We start from the raw sequence: 26,793 nt of genomic DNA on the forward strand, positions 1-26,793 counted from the left end.
ATTGGATACTCCCCCGTGTTATGGGGAAACATGCAGTCTGCCCCAACGCTATCTGTTCCCTTGACTTTCCGGTCACGTGGTAGCGGTAAAATTGGAGAGCAAGCGCCCAGCGCAAGACTCTGTTATTTTGCAACTCATCCTTGGCAGTGTACATGAAGCGACAATGGTCCACCTCAAGTTCAAACTCTTGTTCTTGTACACATCGAACTTCTTGACTGCCCATGCAATTGCGAGGCTGTGTGACGGCATATCTTCGCTCTGTGTTTGAAAGATCGCAGCAGGTGTATGGGCAGATGGGATAGGGAACTTCTCTCCCTCTACTCGCTGCATCAGTGCTGCGCCGATACCTATGTCATGTCGCCATTATGAACGGAGATTCAAGGTCTGGAAGCTGGAGTTTGTGGGATGACGTTAGGAGGGACTTCGGCGTGTTGAACGCCTACTCTTCCAGTCCAATCGGTTGTCTCTGTCTTTCTTCGTCAAGTCTTGACAGCGGTGAGGCAATGGCTGCAAAGTTGGGTATGAACTTGCGGTAATACCCAGCTAGGCCTAGGAAAGCTCGAACCTACCACTTTGTTTGCGGCATTTCTGGCTGTAGGATTTGCTTTACTTTCTCAGGGTGAGATTTAAGCGCGTCTCCACCTACTACATGCCCTAGGACGTCGAGAGTCTTGAAACCCACATGATACTTACTCGGTTTTGCAGTCAGCCCAGCACCTGCAAGCCTCGCGAGTAGAGCTTGCATGGAGTCCAAGTGTTCTTCCCAGGTTTCGAAGAACTCAAGGATATCGTCGATGTAGTTCACTACGTTGTCGAGTCAAAACAACACTTCTCACATTAGCCGTGAGAAGGTAGCTGGTACATTCACCATATCAAACGGCAGCAAGGTGAAGTGAATTAAACAGGCCTTCAGAAGTGACAAAGGTCGTTTTCTCCATGTCAGACTCCTTGCTGAGGTCGAACTCAGAAAAGTATTTACCTCTTGACAGCTTCGCTAGAAGAATGGCTGCGATCGGAGTAGGTTCGGGGTAAAGTAAAAAAATGGGGGATGCAAATATTCGAGCCCTGTCAAGTGAGGGGGGGGGGCGGCAGCCCCTATGAAATTATTTATTACGTAATTAATTAATTACACTGTACCAATAATTAGTAATAAATTCATTTATTACGTAATTATGTAACCGACCATGACCTGTATCAACTGTTCATCTGCACCTCGGTGAGAAACATTTTGTTATGCCTTGCTAATCAGTGATACAGGTGATCTTACTGCACGCAAATCAAGCCACGCTTATGCTGTAGCCCCACTGTATTATCCATTGCTGTATGTTTGTTGGTACATTTTGCTGTACATTGCTGTGTAAAGGCAATGAAGGAAAAAAAAATTCTGCGAACAACTTATACTTATGCTTGTACATGAATGTGCATGTGCAATGATGATACAGGTACCAATAAATCAAATCAAATCAAATCAAAACTCCTCCCCATCACCCCCCCCCCCCCCCCCCCCGTTGCACCCATCCGGTTATGGGCTTGTATAGTCATGATGCATGTGATCGACGGAGAATGTTGCCGGCCATCGCCCCCCCCACACACACACACACAAACTCCTCGGTACGGATTAAAATTTGTTTGCATATCTATAAAAAAAAAAGAAAGAGGCACAGTTATAGTTGTGTACAGATCAGCAGATTTTATCTTGAAAAGAGGGTAAATTGTTTGTTTGTTTGTTTTTTATTGTTCCATATTCCACATTTCAACAAATACATAAAACATAAACATCACAATACAAAAGCATGGATGAATTGTCAAGTACAGCTTATAAGACGATAAAAAACATGTGAAATATGAGGAATCTACATAGAAGCATTGTTTGTATTGTGTAGATTCCCAGATGCGGATGTGAGATTATTTCTTACTTGATATATGTAATCAAAGGAATGACAATTTGTGAATTGGAGCAATATAAACGTCGAAAAGTAAACAAGAAAAACAAAAGAAAAGAAAAAGAAAAAACAAAGAAAACAATGTCCGCGGCACGAGACTTCATGAGAGTTGCGTGATCACCCGAGCGAGGTACAAGTCAGATGCAGTGTACAATAGCAGAGATACCAAGTGTACAAAGGAAGTTCAGGAGATAATACAGAAATCACGAGCGAGGCACATGTTACATAATCAATAATGTCAGTAATGTGAAGTATGAACAGAGAATGTCGAGACGGATTGAAGAATAGCTATAGATATGAATTCAGAAAAACTAGTTTAAGTTTATGCTTAAATGAATACAGATACTGAGATTGGATTATCTCTCTATCCAACTCATTCCAAAATTTAGGTCCTGTAGTGGTTATTTTTTTTTTTTTTTTTTAAGCAGATACGGCCCGTACAGGAGAAAGATGAAAATAATGTTTTTGTCTAGTAGGATAAGAATGAACTTCAGTATTTTTGACAAACATCGAAGAAAACACATCATGGAGACCTGAGTTTAATTCATACATAAATGACCCGATATTGAAATGATATAAATCCTGGATCTTAAGCATTCTACTGCAAAAGAATAAGACATTAGTGTGTTCCAGAAATATGGCGAAGTTAATTATCCGTATAGCTCTTTTCTGTATCAATGATAAAGAATTGAGTCTAGTTGTACAGCAGTTTCCCCATGCCAGGATTCCATAACCTATATAAGGCAAAAAAAGAGTAGAATACAATGAATGCAGAACATGTTTAGGAAAATACTGTTTTAACTTATATATAACACCCACATTTTTATAGTAATTTACGCAAAGAATCGACATGAACTTTCCATGTCAACTTATCAATCAATATAAAGACCAAGGAATTTTATATATTCCACCTGGTTCAATTCCACGTCGTTTACGACCAACTTGCCCGGTAAAATATTGATTATATTGCTGAAGAATAAATGAGAATTATAGAAACAAAGCAGATTGTGGAGGACGATGGCAATTACCAAAATACCTTACATCTGATACATCTGACTTTGGTACGCACATTATAAAAAAAAAAAACATCTAATTAATGCGCACTGAAAATTAAGAAAAAAAAAACCCAATACAAATATGTATAAAACATTTCCTACCATCAGTACATGTTGACTATGTAAAATATGATAAATAATTGTAATACACTGTATTCAAGATGTATCTTGTCTTCCTCAGACTAATCTGTCTTAAACTGAGTCGTGTCTATAAAATGACAGGTCTATTCAAATCACCACCTATAGGGAGCATCAAGTAAATTGCAAATGTCATTGGACCGTCAATTGACTGGATATCGCATGATAATTGGTTGTCGTCAATAAAGGGACATTGATGGGTCTCCAAGGATTGCCAAAATGATGATGATACAAGTATCAATCGACAATGTCTACCTTATGATAACTGAGTAGGACCAAGGCAAGGTCAGAACGAGAAATACGAGAAAAAAAAACTACAAACAAACTTATATGGTAAAGCATAAAGTTATTTCTTCCCAATTCTTGTGAAGATCCACGCATGAACATTCCTTACACCCTCTTCATGATTTTGCCTATGCTTGTAATCACAAAATATTGTAATTTTCTAATGCAGAGATAGCGGCACTGACCACTTAAAACCTTTTACATTTTCAACGAAATGTTTGTTTTCAAAACAACTTGTCGCATACATCCATAACCTCTATGCTCTTCAAAGCAGCTTCTTCGTACCACGGCGTCATTGAGGTATCATACATTGACAAAAGGTATTACACATCATGCATGCATGGAATTGACGTTCTCAGATTTCTATATATTTTCTAGCCTCAGTTGTAGGCACTGCCCCCAACGTTAAAGGATGGAAAGGAGAAGACATTCGGCTGCTCTGTGACATTCAGGAGGAGCCTCGACATGTGCTCTGGGTCAAGCAGAGCATCTCCAATCAGCAGATACCAAAGGCTAGATACTTCGACGGGAATTTCAACAGCTTAGAGGAACGTTTCAACATCGATAAGAACTTCAGCCTCGACATCACAGACTTAGAAGTGGCAGATAACGGTTTCTACCTTTGCCAAGTGGAATTGATCGGTCACCAGAATTTCGAAAATTCCACCCTCTTGACGGTGAACTGTAAGTAATGTTTCAGGAATGAAGGGCTGAAATAAAAACTGCTCAGTTTTCAGAAAAAATGTAGAAATGCTGAACATGGTGACTGTGATATGCAGTTTGATGCTATAAAAGATTGGCGTTGGGTGTGAGTTCCTTGAGAAAGACATTTTCATGTCAGAACTGACATTTAACGAATTGATGCGCCTTTTTTTTTCTTCCTAGTTTTTTTTTTTTTTTCAACAACAGCAAATAATATTTAGAGAATGGCTAAATCGCGTTGTACCTGTCAACTCTTTCGCGACTTCACCAATAAATAACTCTCAAAAACGAACCAAAACAAAACGTATTATACCATGCAAGAATAGTCGTGCACATTTCCAAACGAATCTTCCTTTTTATCGTTGTTTTTTTTTTTTGGTTGGTCTTGTTTGAAAGGTCAACAGGCATACTTTCGGCGTCTGTGTCTGTACTGGGACTTCGTATCTAGATGGATATTATCTAAATTCGATATTCAAGTGTACCACAAAAACTGTACCCGCCTGGAGCTTTTGGTAGTAGTGCCCTCGTTTGATCCATTCCTTGTCTGCTCTCACCTGGCCACGTTTCTGTAGGCTAGGAACTTAGTTTTTTTTTTTTTTTTTTTTTTTTTTGTGAACATAATTGATCATTATTGAATCATAACCTGTGTTAGGTCACCCTTTCGTTGGGTAAAGGGCCCTAACTTTGTTTATTTTCGTGCTTGCTGAACCATCCTCGTTTGTTTTTTTTTAACATTAATAATGAAATGAGTTTTCTAGGGACGCTCTAAACTCATCCTTTTGTTAAACAACAATAATAAATCTCTTTTTTTATCTAAAAGAAAAGAAGTCTGTAACAAGTGAGATGTTATTCCATAGTAAACTAAAGCAAAAATGCGATGAAGTTAAAAGAAATAATTATGGTTTCATTACAATTCATCCTTTTCACAGCGATGGCAACAGAACATGTAATCGAGGAATGTGTCGACAAGAGCCCGTCCAATCAAAGCATTTGTACATACCAAAATCCCTCCGCTACTCTCTCCATTAATCTAACGTGTGTCGTCAGTGGATTCAAGCCTAACATTTCGATGCTATGGACCGATGAGTCGGGAAAGAGACGGGATTCAGTGGTTTCGCAACAAACAACATTGTCTGACGACACATACAAAAGGGTGGAGATAGCCACTGTCTCAGCCATACATGGAATAGAGCAAACCTTTCTGTGCACTGCTACCGGTGACTCTCTTAATGGAACGTCAACCGTGGGAATCACACTTCTACCTATATCAGGTTTCCTAAACTCTTTTTTATTTTTTTTTCTTCCGACTGATGGTTTTCGTATTACTGAAAAATATCTCTTAAGAAATTATATAAACATGTTAAACGGAAATTTAATGTTTCAGTAGGCTTGTTGTTCTGACATGAAACAAATATATCAGTTGAAATATCAATCTCATTGAGTGTGTTTTAATAAAGTAGTTCACAAAATAAGACAAATTATTATTTTGTTTTTGCTATAACAGTCGAACGCATGAAAATAGGTCGATCGTTATAGCCAAGAAACAGATCTTTTACACAACCCCGCCACTATCAAATGCTTTCTTTGAATAATGCTAATCTAAAACGAAATTGAGGTTTGGTGTAAAATAACACAAATATATAAGAGCTAAAAATATCGCATATTAAACTGTTCCAGTTGAAAATCTCAGAGGTGAAATGTCAGAGGAAATGATGAAAAGGGTTAAAAATAAGAAGTTTGAAGTAATAATGCCGATGGTTTCGTGTACAAGAACATGTGTCTTTCATGAATGATCTTTAAGCGACCCTTATTGAATAGATGGTGTTTTGAGATCCTTTTCTGAACGCCAAACAGGATCAGACGGCGAAATTTTGAGGACCGATATTGTGACATCACGCCAGGAACGAGTTAGCCATGTGCTGATGCGCTGTTGTTACGCAGCACCGTGATTTAAAGCGTAGGCTAATTTCAGTCAGATTATCTTCATGATAAACACAAAATAAACAAACAAACGTACATATATTATCTAGGTGAGTGTTTATGTTTCTTTTTTTTAAGTTTCAATACGTTGATAAAACAAATAAAGACAAGTCCAACCTCTAGTGGGGCTCTAGATCTATTGACTACGCATAGGCCAACGGTCGTGTACTAGCATGTGAGCTCTAGTTTTATTTAGCTTCTGAAGGCGTTCAGGGTGCGTGGATGAAACATGAGAGTTTTCTTTGTGACAGAATCAATTATTCTTTGTCATGATTTGTGAAAGAAAAATGTATATTTGTGGTTACCAGAAAGGTGCAAAATGTCTTACGGTTGCATTGAATTTCAAACAGACACTTAATAAAAGTGCGGAATGGATAATTTTATCTCAAACGTCGATGTACGTGGTGACCTGTGATTGTTTTCATTAATAAGTCCAGCCATCGGTCTCCATGGTCTCCTTGACCCGAGTCACATTCATAATTACACAAGTGTCTGCCTATGAAAAAAAAAATATATATACATATATATTACAGAACTGCACCAGCTTTACGCATCGTAATGCTGTGAGGGACGTATTTTGTTTGTTTTTTTTTTGTTTGTGTAAGCTTATGAACTGGACAGCCTAGAGCTAAATTGATCTAGTTCTCCCTATAGGTCCGAACGACTCGTATTGGAATTGAAATTGAAATTTTCGACATCCGTCTTTTTTTTTATGTAGATGTCTATAGATAGAGCTAACGTCAGACATCTAGACTAGTCGTACTTCTAAGATGCCTTTAAAAAAGTGTTCCTAATACACCCTGTAAACCACGGAAAATTGAGGAATCTCGACTAGAGTGCACTATCACACATTCGGACTTGGATATGGATAACTTACAACGGGTTTGGCTTTAGTCCCTAGAACGTGTAGTGTGCATGTATGTAGGTCTGAAGTTTTACCTGGTAGCCTACAGTAAACAGTTCCGATACTTTCTTGAAACGTTAGATTCGAAAAATTCTGTTTAATAAGCCGTGCGTATGAAACTTCCCCTGCATTCTGACGACTTAGACTGCTACTACATGCTGCTAGCTGCAGGCGACCCAGTACTGTAAGTGGTGGGGAGGAGAAATCTTTCTTTGATTATTAAAGTATCAGTAACCAAAGAGATGGTATTAAGGGAACGTTTACATCGAGCACGATAACCGCAACCGCCATGTTTTTTTGGTTTTTGTTTTTGTTTTTTTTTTGCTTTGTTAGGTGATACGCTATCAGCGTATCACCTATTGTTTTGTTTTGTGTTTGTTTTTTTTTTTTTTGTTTTGTTTTGTTTTTTTGCTGTGGTGCGCCAAAAGGAATCATGTCTAGTTCTGTTTAGAAAAAGAAGATAGTAATTCGGTACAAAATCACCCGAGATTTTATTCTTATGTAAAAATCAACAGCAACATAATCACCAGTAGGATATTAATTTTGCAACAAAGTCATTAGCGGAGAAGTGATACTGTAACAGAACCTGACTTAGTTTATTTTGGTGCACCATATCAAAAACGTGCTCGGTGTGAACGGACTCTAACAGTTCAATGCGTGCTGTTGTGATGCTCGCAGATATCAACAAGATCAATAGCAAAAAAAAAAAAGTCCATGTTCAATTGTCTTTCGTTCTTCTACTTACCCAACTTAATCACTGTCGGCATCAGTTTCACTGTCGCTGCCTACACTCAATTCCAGAGACTCCAAGTCTCCCGCCGAAATCCCATTTTGGCAGAATCTCTCGCTCTCCCGCTTGAAATGATTTCTCATTTTAATAATTTCATTGTATGTTGAAAAAATTTAATAAGCCTTAGATAGCACGAGAGAGCACAAGGAACATTGTGCTCGTGATGTGCGAGAAAGCGCACATCAAGTTGGAGTCTCCCGTTTGCTAGGGGTATCAGGCGGGAGAATCTCCGGATCAGAAGGTGCTTGCGGTTGGAGTCTCTGCATTTCACTCTCGACATCAAACTCAAAGTCTTATCGTTCAATATAAGGTAAAAAATTGGGAGCTTATTACAATAGATAGTGATCATATTATCACCGTAAAGATGCTATCTACCAAGTTCGGTGAAAATCTGTGATTTTTTAAAGAAGATACTGAATACAGAGAGCATTCCCCTTCAATCTACCGTACTTGACCTCCACCCCCCCCCCAAACATCGGGGCACTTCTAAATCCGCTGCAACCAATCATGAGATTCCAGTCTTTAATGTCGTCATAACACTAAATTAGCTCTATCTTCGTCGGTTAGACAAAAAATATAAAGTGGATAAATCCAGAGTTTAGGGATCACTCATTTTAACAAAATTAAAATTAGATTAAGATGATATCACCCAAAAGATGCCTATACGGCAGTGTGGGAGGGGGAAGCTCATTTTAGCAAATTAAGATCATAACAAAACTATTCCACATAAAAATATAAATACAAACTATTATCTGCCAAATTTGGGTGAAAATCCGTCATGAATTTGTCAAGAAGATGCAGAAAATGTGTAAAATGACCCTCATTCTACTCCCCCCCCCCCCGAAATCCTTGATCCGCCATAATAAAACATTCACTTTGGGGCACTTTCCACATCTACATCTTCTCTACAATCCCGTAACGGTTTTTTTTTTTTCTTTCTTTTTTTCAAACACATGTTCTCAAAAACACGAGGATTGTACCATGCTCATCAAATTTTAGAGAAAGAGAGAACACATGGAGAGGAAAGGGTAAGGGAATGGCTCTATACAATAACTGGTTACTAGACCGGGGGCCCATAAGATTTATTCAACTGAAAAGGGTCACACTTTTTGATGGTCTCATCATAATTAGGATGTGGCAAAGGGTCAATAAAATGAATTGCCGGCAAGTCACATCCTGTTCCGTAAGCCTAGGAGCCACAAAAAGGGGCCCCCAAAAATCCATTTATTCAGCCGAAGGGGGTCACGGACAAAAGTAGGTGGATATTGTTCCTTTGGGTGTACCTATCATGAAAACAGCAATGCCAGCTATTTTATCCTGTACGGGGCCCCAGACAGTAGCCCCAAAGGGCCCCACCCATATGGTGTTATTCAGCTGAAAAGGGTCACGGCTAATTTCTTTTGCAATGGGAGTAGTACCCATCAGAGATATCCAAAACACCAATGCCAGCTATTTCATCCTGTACGGGGCCCTAGACAGTAGCCCAAAGTGCCCCCCCCCCCTTACACACACACACACACACACACACATTGATTTTATTCAGCTGAAAAGGGTCACGGCTAATTTCTTTTGCAATGGAAGTACATGTAGTACCCGTCAGAGATATTCAAAAACACCAAAGCCAGTTATTTTATCCTTTACGGGGCCTCAGACAATAGCCCCAAAGTGCCCCCTCCCCCCACACACAAACACGCACACATTGATTTTAAATATTCAGCTGAAAAGGGTCACGGCCAATTTCTTTTGCACAGGAAGTAGTACCCATCAGAGATATCCAAAACACCAAAGCCACTTATTTTATTCTGTACGGGGTCCCAGAGTGTGGCCCCAAAGTGCCCCACCTATACACTGTTAATCAGCTCAAAATGGCCTTGACAAATTCTTTTGTAATGGAAATATTACTGCCTACTGAACAGAGATATCCCACACACCAACAGCCCAAAGCAAATCATCTTATCCTGTACGGGGCCATATATAGGATACGGTAGCCCAGAAATACCACCTTACACGATTTTTTTTTTTTTTTTAAGAGCTGAAAAGAGTCATGACTAAATTTCTTTTCCAACGAAATTAGTACACAAGAGCGGAAATACTCAAAACTATAAACCCACTTATTTTATCCTGTAATGGGGCCTTAGTATTGTGGTCAAGATTTGCCCCCCTCCCCCTGCACAGTTATTATCCTGATAATCATACGGCTAATTTCTTTTGCAATGGATGTAGTACGAAAAAGTGATAACCACTGCACCAAAGCGATTGGTATTATGCTGCACGGGGTCCCAGACAGTATAGTCCCGATGTGCCCCACACATAAGCTGTTTTTTTTTTTTTTTTTTTCAGATGAAAAGGGTCATGCTATGGCTACTTTAGTACTTTCTTTGTTTGCAAAGGAAGGACTTAGTACTCAACAAAGATACCCAAAGCACAAATCGTCGCTTGCCCGGAAGAAGGGAACGAGCGCGCGAATACGCGTAAAAATAGATTTCGAGAAAATCGCAATTTAAAGTTTCAATTGACTATATCTTTAATATTTGAATATCAATACTGCTGAAAATTCACAAGTGAACAGATAATATTCCAATTTGGTACTAGCTAAAGTGGCTATAATGAATAATCTACAAATTTTATGATATTGCTTATGATCTTACCTCATGCACGTCTTTTCTCGAAATCTATTTTTACGCGTATTCGCGCGCTCGTTCCCTTCTTCCGGGCAAGCGACGAAATGCCAGTTATTTTGTCCTTCACGGAGACAACAGTAGCCTAGAAATGCCATCTCATATGATTTTGTTTAGCTGAAAAGGATCATGACTATTTCTTTTTTGACAATTGAATCAGTACATCTGAGATACACCAAACATCAAGGCCAGTTATTTATCCTGTTCAAGGCCCTTTATGCAGTAGCCCAAGAATAAGCGCCCCCCCCCCCATGCCATATGATTTTTCTTTTGAAGAGTCATTACTAATTCCTTTTTAAATGGATGACGTTCACAACAGAAATGCCCTTAACACCAAAGTCAGCAATTGAGTATATGAATATAAGAACGACCCAAGTCCAATTTTTGGCCAAATTTAGTTTGACATGGGAAATTGTAGCTTATGCATGGACTCATCTTGTGTGTAAATGATAAATCCTAATTACCCCCGGAAGTGCCTGAAATGAATGAGTTAAATCTTATATTAATGTAAGAATGAAGGACTTGGATCATTCTTACATTCATATAATAGCGCCCTCTCTCATCCTTCTCCCATCTCTATAGCAGAATATCATGTATATGAATCAAAGAACGACCCAAGTCCATATGAATCAAAGAACGACCCAAGTCCACCACACAAAATGGCCTCTCCACAATTAATGTAAATGTTAATTGTCATAATAATATATGTTCTAATTTGTATATACAATGTTGCCTTCCCATCACAGTTAAATAGAATATTATTGGACAAATAAAAAAAAAGATGCGAAGTTTTTTTTAGTTTACTCGAAATGATCTTCCATGGACTTGGGTCGTTCTTATATTCATATACTCAATTTTATCCTGTACATGCTGAATACGGGGCCCCAGACGGTAAACAAGGAGTACCCCCATATGATTTTAAAGAGAATCATGGCTAGTTTATTTTGCAATGGAAGTTGTAGACAAGAGTGATACCCTACACACTAAAGCCAGTATTTTTAGGTTCTACGGGGCCAAAGACAGTTGCCCAAAGGTGCTCAAGCCATTATGTGACCGTGCATCACAAAACGAACAAAAAGTCGCACACACTTATACTGCGTGAGGACTGAAAATAAGTGAAATGGGTCAACCTAGCCGATCTTGACTTTTTCATATTTTCTGAAAGAGCAAGTCTTCTTTTACATTATGCTAAAATTTGGGGTCATAAAACGGGCGGGAAAGTGTGTTTTTTGGCAGTTTATCTCGAACATTTTTTTTTTTTTGTAGAATAGTGTGATTAGGTGTGTCTTTAGAGTCCCTTTTTCATTTCTGAAAAACCTTGTACACACTCTTCACTTTCGTCTCTAATACCTTTTGCAAGGATAGAGCTACTGCTTTGAAAGTTGGCATTAATTATGGACAGAATGTGTTAATGAGGCATGCTTAATTTCAATTTAATCTGATAATCCCTTCCATTGTTGTTACTCGGGTGGTTTACTTCCTGTTTTTTGTCCCATTCATCGCAGAGCCAGCACGGTTTGGTAAAGATTAAGCGCTTGAATAGAATAGTTTGTGCTTTCTTTCCAATATTTAGATAGGTTAGGACAGTCCCTTTGATTTGAGTTATACGTAGTGTACATCATTTTAAAGCTTAAAGTCTGCTCTTTCAGAATAGAGTCTTAACTAGAAATTCATGTCTGGCGACTTTTTGTTTGTTTTGTGGTGCAGGGTCACATGGTTTACTAGTATTCATCTTTAAAAGTAATGGCTAATTTTATTGCAATGGCAATAGTACTCAACAGGGATACCCGGAACACCAAAGCCAGTTATGTAATCCTACATTGTAGCACTGAAGTGTTCCCCTCCTTCTGTTTTTACTTACCTATAATAATAATAATAATGATAATAATAATAACTAGAGAGGGGCCGTCAAAGGCGGCAGACCCACGCCTTGTACAAAGTCGGGGTAAACATAATGTGCATTCGGTCATCTACCAGAATTCGGTCACTTAATTGCCAGTGTGCTTTATCACCAGCCAGTGAGTTCTACCAAAGATCGTACACTGAAGTGTACGATCTTTGGGTCTACAGTCACATCACACGCAAATCACATCATTTCACATACGGTAACACTCATTCACAGCAGGAAAGTCCTTTAGTCTCCTCCAAAAATCCATCGAAAATCCCAAATACCACCGTCAAAAGTGCAGAATCAGAACTTTTCCAAGCGCGCGCGAATTAAGTCCAGTTTTAAGAGTATAACACTTTTAATTGTCTACGCGACGGGTCGCCGAAAAAGCGCTAAAAATCGAGAAATACGCCGTTTTCTTGCGGGATATTTTGCTCATAGCAAGCCGAGAGTGTGATGATATCAAAGGTCGTATGAGTGTACGATCTTTGATGGTATCCACAAAAGCGCAAAAGAAACACAATTTACGTACTCCCTAGGCAATTACCCCTATGATTAGTGTCTACGGAAATTATTCAATGCAAGGGTTGAATGCAAATGTCTACTGCACCAGTATTCGGTCACCAACGAGCGCCGCAACGTCCCCGATGCAATTTTGCACCAACAGTGTAGAGCGCGATGCTATTTCAGCGGCCTTGCACACGCATTGACATTGAGCGCGCATATCGTGCAGTGTAACTGACCGAGTAAAATGCTCCTCCAACGAAAAAAACAATCAATGTTAATTTGAAAAATCATCAAAATACGGGCCAGTTTTTGACGACGGAGAAGAAACTTTCATAAATCTAGAAGGACATAGTCCCTCAAAAAGGCCTAAACGTAAATTTCGGAATTCTTACGAACATTTGAGCAGCGAAGTCGGATCGTTTGGGAGTTTGTGTTCGTATTGTAGCGGAAAATCGCAAAGTGAGAAACGGGAAATTTTCGGAGTGGTCACTATATCATGGGGTCAAAACTTCAAGGTCACACAGAATTTGCCAGGGTCACCGATTATCACCAAAATCTAATCGATTCTTTCCTGCCATTATCCAAACATTCCCTGAACATTTCGTGCAAATCCGTTTACCCGTTCTCTTGTTATCTTATACACAAACAAACAAACAAACAAACAAACAAACAAACATACGGAACCCTTTACATAACCCCCTGCCGATTTTCATCGGCGTGGGTAATAATAATCATCATCATCATCACGGCTAATTACCCACGCCGATGTAATCGGCAGGGGGTTATGTAAAGGGTTCCCTATGTTTGTTTGTTTGTTTGTTTGTTTTTTGTTTGTTTGTTTGTTTGTTTGTATGTTTGTTTGTTTGTTTGTTTGTGTACAAGATAGCAAGAGAACGGGTAAACGGATTTGCACGAAATGTTTAGGGAATGTTTGGATAATGACAGGAAAGAATCGATTAGATTTTGGTGATAATCGTTTGACCCTTGCAAATTCTGTGTGACCTTGAAGTTTTGACCCCATGGTATAGTGACCACTCCAAACATTTTCCGTTTCTTTGCGATTTTCCGCTACCATACAAATATGGCGCGCCATTTGACCAATAATGCCGATTAACTGTTCATCGCCGAAAAACACTGTTTATCGTCGATAAACACTGAAAAAAAAACTGTTTATCGGCGATAAACAGTGTTTATCGAACGAAAAACACTGTTTATCAAGTGATAAACAGTGTTCATCGAGAAAAACTATGCTTATCGACCAAGTGATAAAGTGTTTATCGAGAAAAACTATGTTTATCGACCAAGTGATAAACAGTGTTTATCGAGGAAAAACTATGTTCATCGATCGACCGATAAACAGAGTTTTTTTTGTGATAAACACTGTTTATCGACTGCCGATAAACGGTGTTTAACGAGAAAAATTCTGTTTATCAGTTGATAAAGGTGTGATAAACAGAGCTTCATCTTGATAAACAGAGTTTACCGCTCGATAAACAGAGTTTATCGCTCGATAAACAGTGTTTATCGCCGATAAACAGTGTTGTTGGTCGATCGGCGCGGCAACTCTGTTCGTAAGACGATCCAACTTCGCTGCTCAACACCATTCGTAAGAATTTCGAAATTTACGTTTATTTGAGGAACTATGTCCTTCTTGATTTATGAAAGTTCGTTCTCCGTCATCACAAACTGGCCCGTATTTTGATGATTTTTTCAAATTAACATTGATTGTTTTTTTTTCGTTGGAGGAGCATTTGCTCGGTCGCAGTCACACTGCACGATATGCGCGCTCAATGTCAATGCGTGTGCAAGGCCGCTGAAAATGCATCGCGCTCTACACTGTTGGTGCAAAATTGCATCGGGGACGTTGCGGCGCTCGTTGGTGGCCGAATACTGGTGCAGTAGACATTTGCATTCAACCCTTGCATTGAATAATTCCCGTAGACACTAATCATAGGGGTAATTGCCTAGGGGGTACTGGTGTACGTAAATTTTGTTTTTCTTTTGCGCTTTTGTGGATACCATCAAAGATCGTACACTCATACGACCTTTGATATCATCACACTCTCGGCTTGCTATAATCAAAATATCCCGCAAGAAAACGGCGTATTTCTCGATTTTTAGCGCTTTTTTGGCGACCCGTCGCGTAGACAATACTCTTAAAACTGGACTTAATTCGCGCGCGCTTGGAAACGTTCCGATTCTGAACTTTTGACGGTAGAATTTGGGATTTTCGATTGATTTTTGGAGGAGACTTGAGGACTTTCCTGTACGTGAATGAGTGTTAATACCGTATGTGTAATGATGTGATTTGCGTGTGATGTGACTGTAGAACCAAAGATCGTACACTTCAGTGTACGATCTTTGGTAGAACCAGGGAGGTGAGAGGAAAAGGAGTGGGCACTGGATTAGTGTCTTTTGAACCATCCTCGGAGCCGCACTCCCCAAGAGACCACTCCACTAACTAGATTACTGCCGCTTGGCCGCACAGTGCACATGCGCAATCCTTGTCAACAGGCTGGTGGGTCTCACCCCTCCCTGGCCAGAACCTGGATTACTCCACGTGGTACTGGTGGGTGGTGTATACTGGTGCATTGCTGGTGCATTACCCATTGCTGTGCCTGCAAACAACACTGGTGCATTGTGATGTGCAGTAAACTGGTTGCATGGTCACATTTTGAATTTTGCAGCTAGTATTCAAGGTATTATAATTTATGAGCATTTACATGTACATGTACTATAAGATTTCTTGGGAACGAATGTACTTTGCATGCTATTATAGTGAAATAACTTTTACATGAAATGGAAACAAATTAACACAGTCTTAAAAACATTTAATAATAATGATTAGCAGCACCAATAATAATATACTGATTGTAAGAATATGAAGGAAACATGGACAGCTGAGTAGTGGAACACAGGCCCTAATAATGTCTGATGATAATAATAATTTTAATACCAAGCTAGCACAGAAAATACCAACCACAACAGCAGCAACCATCATACAAATACCCATTCAGCTTCCAAATAAGAATAAAACAAAAACAGAGAGACAGACAAAAAAAGCACCATGGTGAATATCTTATCAGGCATACAGTGATACAGGACATGTGAGATAGTTCAGCTCTCACTGAACTCTCACATGTTTTCACCATACACCAGGCAAGGAGGCAAGTTATTTTACCAAGATTAGGTCCTATAGTAGTCTCCATCATGACCACTCTGTTGTAGATTCGAGCCCTCCTGCCTCAATATATCCCCAGCATACAACAAAAAAACATTCAGATAGTGTTTTCATCCCCTGGAGAACTAAAATTGCTTACAGAAATATGTTAGTGGGACCAGAAAAAACATGTCTTGGCGGATGTACGAAAGTTTCCCAAAAAATATGACAAGAGAACCAACACGAGCGAACAATGAAGTGCATATGGAAAGGTTTTTGGCCAAAAGTCTACTAAAATCATTCTACAGCTGAGAGCGCACGCTGCCCGCACACACAGAACGCCAAGGTGCACGCTTTGAATTATTCATGAGCCTACACGGTCTGCCACACACGTCGTGCACACAGCAGTGATACGGACTGGTCCATTGTCGAATATGGGTAAAATGCTGCAGAAACAACATAGGGGCAGTCATAAATATAGCATTATATGGGTTAAATCTACATTGACAACATGAATTACATGCTTTTCATGAAATTGTTTACATTATCTGCTTTTTAACTGACCACACACTCACACACACACACACACACACATATACGCACACACTCACTGAGGTATCAATCTTATATTGCTGACAGTCGCTTTCTGGTCATGTGCAGCAACTTCAGTAAATTAATAGCAAAACCCAAGTACACTCTAAAAGATGCACAAATACAAACTGAAAGCTGATGTAGTGTAGATTCACAATCATGTTGGAATGTTGACCACTGCAAGTTCCACCGGCACTGCACTGCACTGTGCTTCATGCTCCACTCGCGGTTACCTGGGCACGTTCACCCCCATTACACAATGGTGCACTCTGCGTATATGTGCTTGCCGAGAAAGATATGATCATCGAACATCATCGAAGAAGAAAATTCCCGTTTTCTATATCTTCTCAGCAACATATAAAGTCATAACTGGTACAGTAGGTGGTCAGTTAATACAAGGGTTCACCGCTAACTTCAGGAAACTTAGAAATGAGAAATACATATCCAATTTACGTTATAACTCACGGTATATGAAATCATAACTCGTCCAAATGCAGCCACGAATAAACGGTGACGTCATGTTTCATATGATAATGAGCTTCTCTGAGTCGCTGATTGTGATTGGATTGAGGACGGGACCTTCTCAGTTTTTTGCCAATTCCGACAAGACCTACAATCCAATCATAATGAGTTTGACATATATGATAGAGAATTTTTTGGCGCGTAATATGGTAGAAGCCACAGCTTCATGTGCCATTCGGTTGCGGAGATACAGCCTTTCAAATAGGGAGGTATCACTGCATCACACGGCGAATACTTCAGGAAGTGTGTACAATCCTATGGGGCAGTTATTCTGAAGTGAACTCACAAAGCTGTTTTTGAGCAGCCAGTCCGACGTTATTAGAAGTCCATTTATCTTCTAATTTTAGTATTCTACAGAAAAATGTCCTAAGACTAGAAAACCGCTAGCCACAAGTCCACGGACATTACTTACTTTATGATCTTTTTCCATTAATGACAGTAAGTCGGGTTTTGCTTGTGCGTCTCCATAGGTTATAACACAGGGTGCGCGCGCGCGTGTTCTGTGTGTATTAAAAGAGACAACCTTTCCATATGTACATCAGACTAAAGAAAAACCCCAACATCTGCTGATCAACAGGTGAATTTCGTCAGCACTAGTCAGGATTTACACTTGACATTGCGTCGTAATTTGATTAAAACAAGAACAAAACAATGGCTATTGTTAAACGTTAAATTGTCAAAACTCAACTTCTTCCTGGCCGATTTTCAAAATTTTTGTATCTATCGAGAGCTGAATTCTTAGACTAGCAGGTCCCAAGAATATATGCCGTGTGAACCTGCATAAAGAATGTAAAACCCTCATACACGTCCTTGTGAACACACACAAGTCAACTGGCCTGTCCATACTCCTAACGATAGAGGGCCAAATCACCGCAGCCCCGAGGATCGAACATCAAACAGCAGTGATAACGATCAGACTGACCTCGTTACGTAAGAGGTCGTTTACTTGTTCGTTGGGGCATTGATCCCTTGTAATCCTGTGTTGAGTGATAGGGAAAACCCTCAGGGCAGAGTGCCCACTCCTTTTTGTCTCACCTCCCTGGTAGAACTCACTGGCTGGTGATAAAGCACACTGGCAATTAAGTGGCCGAATTCTGGTAGATGACCGAATGCACATTATATTTACCCCGACTTTGTACTTATAGGCGTGGGTCTGCCGCCTTTGACGGCCCCTCTCTAGTTTCTTTTGCAATGAAGTAGTACACAAAAGCTGAGATAGACGAAACACCAAAGCCAGTTATATTTTCATCCTGTCCTGTTCTTGAGACAGTAGCCCAGAAGTGCTACAAATGGTTTTAGCAAAATGTCATGACTATTTTCGTTTGTGATGGAAGTGGCACACAACTGAGATATGCAGAACATGAAAGCCAGTTATTTCTCCCAACATCTGACCACAGACAGTAGCCCAGAACTGCCTAACATGAGTTGTAAACGAGTCTTGGCCAATTTCTTTTGCAATTGAAGTAGAGCACAACGGAGATACTCAAAACACCAAAGCCATTTATTTCATCCTGTACGGGGTCCCAATCAGTAGCCCAGAAGTGTCCTATGTGATATTTAAAATGGAGTCATGATTAATTTCTTGATTTCATAGACTATGTCCAGCTGATAAATTTTGTAGATTGAATTACTTTCACGCTCGCGATGTTTCTTTCCTATGTTCTTTCAAGGGCATAAGAACTCCATTTCCCTATTTAACCTTCAAGGTTATTGAGATGATATAAAAACAGTCTAGTCCAATCCAGACCTGTCACTTCTACAATAATCATTTTCAAGTTCACATTTCTTCATGTGCTTACAGGCTTTCATTTGTAAAATTCCAGATCATAGGTCGTCTTATTAAGAAGCTATTTCAGACAAAGTTTGTGAATCTCGTATCTACAATTAAAACTAGAGAGGGGCCGTCAAAGGCGGCAGACCCACGCCCAAGTACAAAGTCGGGGTAGGGTCCTAAACATAATGTGCATTCGGTCATCTACCAGAATTCGGCCACTTAATTGCCAGTGTGCTTTATCACCAGCCAGTGAGTTCTACCAAAGATCGTACACTGAAGTGTACGATCTTTGGTTCTACAGTCACATCACACGCAAATCACATCATTACACATACGGTATTAACACTCATTCACGTACAGAAAAAGTCCTTAAGTCTCCTCCAAAAATCCATCGAAAATCCCAAATTCCACCGTCAAAAGTGCAGAATCGGAACTTTTCCAAGCGCGCGCGAATTAAGTCCAGTTTTAAGAGTATTGTCTACGCGACGGGTCGCGGAAAAAGCGCTAAAAATCGAGAAATACGCCGTTTTCTTGCGGGATATTTTGATTATAGCAAGCCGAGAGTGTGATGATATCAAAGGTCGTATGAGTGTACGATCTTTGATGGTATCCACAAAAGCGCAAAAGAAAAACAAAATTTACGTATCCCCTAGGCAATTACCCCTATGATTAGTGTCTACGGGAATTATTCAATGCAGGGGTTGAATGCAAATGTCTACTGCACCAGTTTCGGCCACCAACGAGCGCCGCAACGTCCCCGATGCAATTTTGCACCAACAGTGTAGAGCGCGATGCATTTTCAGCGGCCTTGCACACGCATTGACATTGAGCGCGCATATCGTGCAGTGTGACTGCGACCGAGCAAATGCTTCTCCAACAAAAAAAAAAAAAAAAACAACAATCAATGTTAATTTGAAAAATCATCAAAATACGGGCCAGTTTGTGATGACGGAGAACGAACTTTCATAAATCTAGAAGGACATAGTCCCTCAAATAGGCCTAAACGTAAATTTCGGAATTCTTACGAACATTTGAGCAGCGAAGTCGGATCGTTTGGGAGTTTATGTTTTCGTATGGTAGCGGAAAATCGCAAAGTGAGAAACGGGAAATTTTCGGAGTGGTCACTATACCATGGGGTCAAAACTTCAAGGTCACACAGACTTTGCAAGGGTCAACCGATTATCACCAAAATCTAATCGATTCTTTCTTGCCATTATCCAAACATCCCCATAACATTTCGTGAAAATCCGTTTACCCGTTCTCTTGTTATCTTATACACAAACAAACAAACAAACAAACAAACAAACAAAAAACAAACAAACAAACAAACAAACAAACACACATACGGAACCCTTTACATAACCCCCTGCCGATTTTCATCGGCGTGGGTAATTAATGTATCATAATTTATATTAAGAATGTCTACCTTTACAGAAAGTATTTAATCACAAGTTTTGTTGAAGGAGCTGACATCATCAGAATAACAACTGGATGGGGGTATTGGTCACATCAAGTGATGGCTCAGTTTTATTTGTATCTATCTATATTTGAATTTAGAATAGAATAGAAAGCTAAAAAGTACTCGATGTGCCCCGATGTTCCCCGATTCGACTGCCGACTCAGTCAGTCAACTTGTTAGCATGCAGAACCAAAGGGATTATATTGTGGACATCGGAGAGGCTCATCAACTCGCGGTTCTTCTACTTCATAATTATTTATCATTAATCAAAGACGTAGTGATCTTTCCAAAGAAAGGCTCTTTCTTTATGTCCTTGCTTTTGTAGTCCCTCTTCTTCCTGTTGTAGAGGATTTCATATTCTTCAAAATTCTTCCATGTCCTTTTCTTCTTCCTCATGTTACCATCTAGGCCTATCACGTGCAGTCCCTCTTTCTTCGCCTTGTGGGTGGTTGCTTTGCTGCTTTCTTCTCTTCTTTGTCTTCATCTCTTCTTCTTCTTCTTCTTCTTAAATATGCGCTCCTTCGTCTTTATTTGCGCGACAACGACAACGTCCTCCTCCTCATCATCAGTTTTGCTTCTCGATACTTTTGATCTTCTTCTGGCAGACATTTTTCCAGCGTATCGGCTACGTTCGATTTTAGAGCGGCGAGAGCGGAAGACGTGCGTAATTGAGTCTGGGAAAGCGTAGGAACAGCGTAGCTAAAGTGGCCAACAGCGTAATCAAAGCGGGAAGGAAGCGTACGAAGAGCGTCGTAAGAACAGGCCTTGATTTTATACGAGAGTAGAGAACTTAGTGAGAGCGTCGTTAAAGCGGGAAGGTCGTGCTTTGATCACGAAAACAGTGCAGCAGCGGGACCACGTCGGTGTCTAGTTCACTTCCCGTTCTTGTGCCGCTGTTACTACGCTCAGAAAAACCTGGAATTGTTACGCTCATCCCGCGGTATTTTCACTGTCACTACGCTCTCCCCGTTTGAACTACGATTCAAGGTGTCAAAATAGGTCAATCTTGATGGGGAGATGGGGAAGAAATTTTGAACAGGTCCAAAATTTCTTCCCGACCTGTAAAATTGCCAGATCCAACCCCGTCACCCAAACGCTATTGCTACGATGCTCCCGGTCCCCGTACACTTTTGCCGCTCTCTCCCGATCTGGCAGATCATGATAGTGGAACGGGAGCTTAATAGCCAAATAAAATCACATGTGGTTGCACTTTAGGAATACTGTGTGGGGCCCCGTACAGCTATAACTTGTTTCGGTGTTTTGATATTATACCTCGTTGTGTATTACTTCCATTGCAAAAGAAATTTTAGCAATGATTCTTTTAACTTGAAATGAAATAATACCGGAGCACTTTCCAGCTACTTGCTGGGGGCCCCTTAAAGAATAGAAATAACTGCATGGGTTTGGTGTTTTAGGTATCTCAGCTGTTACTTCCACTGCCAAGGAAATTAGGCATACGTCGACACTTTTCACCTCAAAGCTCCTAATTTATATGGGGTGGGAATACCTTGGGGTTATACCTGTCAAGGGCCCTGCACAGTATATTGGTTTTCCGGTCCAATTTTCGCCCCTCTTTCAATCCAATTCCTTATTGCTGCATTCAATTTAGCAAAATTTAGCCTAGATGACATGGTATTTCAATTTCATGATCTCTTCATTCAAATTCATTTCGGAACATTCACATTACCTCTAACCTTATTCTAAATGACACTTTTTCAACTGAAATTCATAAGACAAGCACCATTTCACTATCCGTTCATTTATAATTTCATAATGATATAGTCACGTGATCATGTATGCTGCGCTCGTTCATTCAAATTGATTTCTGGGCATCCAATTTGCCATGTTCTGCAGTCAATTTATTTATAGCAAATATGTTCATGCTTTACGTCTTTCCTTATTTTCTTTCATCGTAGCTATTGTTTTGTAAGCATCATAACATCTCATGTTTCGTATTCGTTTAAAAGACTTTAAAAACCGTTTTTTTTTTATTCTTTCTATGTCTTGTAGAGATATACGTCTGTATCTATTGTGCTGTCATGACTATAAAAAGATAAAGTTAATCTGCAGTACTGGTACACGTAGGGCTATTATGACATGTATGAAAGAATGGGCGTTACAAACCAACAAAATCGAGTTATACAACGTAAAAAAATATGATACTTTTACTGCTTAACAGTATATGGATGAAACAAAAAGTCACATAGAAAGACACGTTAAAATGTTCTCACCTCTTTAAAAAAAATAGCATGATGTAAATTTGAATGAACGCGTTTTGAATTTGACTGTCTTTCGCGAAATTGAATTACTGAAACACCCTTTTCGGCAAGTCAAGGCGAATTTGAATGAATTTACATGTATAGAGTACCAGCCAATTTGAATACCCATTTGACAAATTCGAAAGCCACATAATTATATGCAAATTTCATTGATCGAAATGCTAAATTGAACGCACGTTACAATTTTGAAAGACAGACTGTGCGATAACAAGGGTTGTGCTAAAAATTGAATGAACCTTCTATCAAATGAACCGACAAAAGTGCGAAATTTGCTGGGAAAACCTAACTGGCTTGATGTTTTGGGTCTCTATGATGTATACTAAGGCCTACTTCGATTGTGCAAGAAAAACAACCATGACTCTTTTCAGCTAAATGATGTCATAATATGTGGGGGATGGGCACTTTATGGCTACTGTACCGAGCCCAGTACAGGATGAAATGACTGGTTTTCGTGATTTGGTCATCGCTGTTGCGCACTATAGGGCTCACACCTGTAAATGAAATGGACTGTCCCAGACCCCTTCACAAATTCGTACCAAAGATACCAAAATAAATGAAGAAAAAAAAATTAATTAAAAATCAATGATGTAGTTTGGCAAAAAAACTGAATAGCTGTAGATATTGAGTATGAATTCCTCTACAAACTGCATTTTGGTTGGAAGATGAAAGCTTTTCTGATGGAATTTGAGGGGACTATATTTCATTGGGTACGTGTACGGAAAATAGGTGATTTTTTGAGTGACAAGAACTCGTAGTCTGGCTTTGCGGACCCCTGGACAGAATTAGAGCAGAACAACCCACCCTGGCAATCTGATGGATGAAAGGTAATATCTCACTTATTCAGGTTAGTGAAGATGAAATACCTCATTTCTCCCAGCTATTTTACAGAATTTTTTGAAATTTGAATTTTAACACACGTCTCTATGGGGAATTATTTACCCGTGTGAGCCCTGTAGAGAATGCACGCAATACATGCAAGTCTATGGGAAGTATTCATCCCATACAAGCTCTGCTGGTTTATGTTGATCTTGTATTGTGTCAGATCTCTTTTCCTCCCTCCCCCTTCTCCTCCCTACTCCCCCCTCCCTCTACCTCTCTCCTCTACTCCCCCCTCCCCCCAACTCTAGCTAGCTACAATTTCTTTTCTTAATATTATGTTCTTGTGGTACTAGATCTTAGTAAATAGCAGTCATCAGTATCACACAACTTTGAATGACTTCTTGTATTGTGTATCTTGTATTGTGTCAGATCTCTTCCTCCCTCCCCCTTCTGCTCCCTACCCCCCCCCTCTACCTCTCTCCTCTACTCCCCCCACTCTTCCTTGCTACAATTTCTTTTCTTGATATTATGTTCTTGTGGTACTAGATCTTAGTAAATAGCAGTCATCAGTATCACACAACTTTGAATGACTGTGTTAATCTTGTATTGTGTATCTTGTATTGTGTCAGAACTCTTCCTCCCTCCCCTTCCCCTCCCTACTCCCCTCTCTCTACCTCTCTCCTCTACTCCCCCCCCCCTCCTCAACTCTGCCTTGCTACTATTTCTTTACTTAATATTATGTTCTTGTCACTAGATCTTACATAGCAGTCAGTCATCAGTATCACACAACTTTGAATGACTGTGTTATTTTAATGTATTTCTTTGCTTTGGCTACCACTGAAACACCTCAAAATACATAAAGTTAGTCTGTTTGACAAAACAAAGTCTTATCAAGTACTTTGTAGGCTATAAGGTGATGACACACCCACAATCAAGGATAACTGCCTGGATCTATGTATTCATCTTATGAAGAACTGATCAAAACTGCAAGATTTATTTAAAAAAAAAAAACCCTAAAGGGCATGATTTTCTAAAAGTGTCCCTTTGAGAAGCTTTATAATCCTTGAAAGTGTAATTTCTCATATGATGTAGGGGCAAATATCATAAAAAACACATTTATGATGTTTAAAAGTCAAATAAAAAATATGACCTCCACTATAGGGCTAACACCTGTAAATAAAATGGACTGTCCCAGACCCCTTCACAAATTCGTACCAAAGATACCAAAATAAATTAAGAAAAAAAAATTAATTAAAAATCAATGATGTAGTTTGGCAAAACCTGAATAGCTGTAGATATTGAGTATGAATTCCTCTACAAACTGCATTTTGGTTGGAAGATGAAAGCTTTTCTGATGGAATTTGAGGGGACTATATTTCATTGGGTACGTGTACGGAAAATAGGTGATTTTTTGAGTGACAAGAACTCGTAGTCTGGCTTTGCGGACCCCTGGACAGAATTAGAGCAGAACAACCCACCCTGGCAATCTGATGGATGAAAGGTAATATCTCACTTATTCAGGTTAGTGAAGATGAAATACCTCATTTCTCCCAGCTATTTTACAGAATTTTTTGAAATTTGAATTTTAACACACGTCTCTATGGGGAATTATTTACCCGTGTGAGCCCTGTAGAGAATGCACGCAATACATGCAAGTCTATGGGAAGTACTCATCCCATACAAGCTCTGCTGGTTTATGTTGATCTTGTATTGTGTCAGATCTCTTTTCCTCCCTCCCCCTTCTCCTCCCTACTCCCCCCTCCCTCTACCTCTCTCCTCTACTCCCCCCCCCCCAACTCTAGCTAGCTACAATTTCTTTTCTTAATATTATGTTCTTGTGGTACTAGATCTTAGTAAATAGCAGTCATCAGTATCACACAACTTTGAATGACTTCTTGTATTGTGTATCTTGTATTGTGTCAGATCTCTTCCTCCCTCCCCCTTCTGCTCCCTACCCCCCCCCCCCTCTACCTCTCTCCTCTACTCCCCCACTCTTCCTTGCTACAATTTCTTTTCTTGATATTATGTTCTTGTGGTACTAGATCTTAGTAAATAGCAGTCATCAGTATCACACAACTTTGAATGACTGTGTTAATCTTGTATTGTGTATCTTGTATTGTGTCAGAACTCTTCCTCCCTCCCCTTCCCCTCCCTACTCCCCTCTCTCTACCTCTCTCCTCTACTCCCCCCCCTCCTCAACTCTGCCTTGCTACTATTTCTTTACTTAATATTATGTTCTTGTCACTAGATCTTACATAGCAGTCAGTCATCAGTATCACACAACTTTGAATGACTGTGTTATTTTAATGTATTTCTTTGCTTTGGCTACCACTGAAACACCTCAAAATACATAAAGTTAGTCTGTTTGACAAAACAAAGTCTTATCAAGTACTTTGTAGGCTATAAGGTGATGACACACCCACAATCAAGGATAACTGCCTGGATCTATGTATTCATCTTATGAAGAACTGATCAAAACTGCAAGATTTATTTTAAAAAAAACCCCTAAAGGGCATGATTTTCTAAAAGTGTCCCTTTGAGAAGCTTTATAATCCTTGAAAGTGTAATTTCTCATATGATGTAGGGGCAAATATCATAAAAAACACATTTATGATGTTTAAAAGTCAAATAAGAAATATGACCTCCACTATAGGGCTAACACCTGTAAATAAAATGGACTGTCCCAGACCCCTTCACAAATTCGTACCAAAGATACCAAAATAAATTAAGAAAAAAAATTAATTAAAAATCAATGATGTAGTTTGGCAAAACCTGAATAGCTGTAGATATTGAGTATGAATTCCTCTACAAACTGCATTTTGGTTGGAAGATGAAAGCTTTTCTGATGGAATTTGAGGGGACTATATTTCATTGGGTACGTGTACGGAAAATAGGTGATTTTTTGAGTGACAAGAACTCGTAGTCTGGCTTTGCGGACCCCTGGGCAGAATTAGAGCAGATTAACCCACCCTGGCAATCTGATGGATGAAAGGTAATATCTCACTTATTCAGGTTGGTGAAGATGAAACACCTCATTTCTCCCAGCTATTTTACAGAATTTTTTGAAATTTGAATTTTAACACACGTCTCTATGGGGAATTATTTACCCGTGTGAGCCCTGTAGAGAATGCACGCAATACATGCAAGTCTATGGGAAGTATTCATCCCATACAAGCTCTGCTGGTTTATGTTGATCTTGTATTGTGTCAGATCTCTCTTCCTCCCTCCCCCTTCTCCTCCCTACTCCTCCCCCTTCCCTCTACCTCTCTCCTCTACTCCCCCCCCCCAACTCTAGCTAGCTACAATTTCTTTTCTTAAT

The 26,793-nt window shown here is 39.6% G+C and overlaps 1 protein-coding gene across 1 annotated transcript in view; it reads left to right on the forward strand.

The window, feature by feature from the left end:
- The first annotated feature begins 365 nt into the window (after positions 1-365).
- The window catches only part of LOC140246758 (uncharacterized), a 146,118-nt gene continuing 119,690 nt past the window's right edge, over positions 366-26,793 (forward strand). The window contains exons 1-3 of the mRNA XM_072326094.1: positions 366-519; positions 3,806-4,105; positions 5,053-5,394. Of these exons, the coding sequence (XP_072182195.1) occupies positions 366-519; positions 3,806-4,105; positions 5,053-5,394 (796 nt within the window). The remainder of the gene's footprint in view (positions 520-3,805; positions 4,106-5,052; positions 5,395-26,793) is intronic.

Source organism: Diadema setosum, chromosome 3, assembly GCF_964275005.1.
Source record: "Diadema setosum chromosome 3, eeDiaSeto1, whole genome shotgun sequence".
NCBI classification, from domain to species: Eukaryota; Metazoa; Echinodermata; class Echinoidea; order Diadematoida; family Diadematidae; genus Diadema; species Diadema setosum.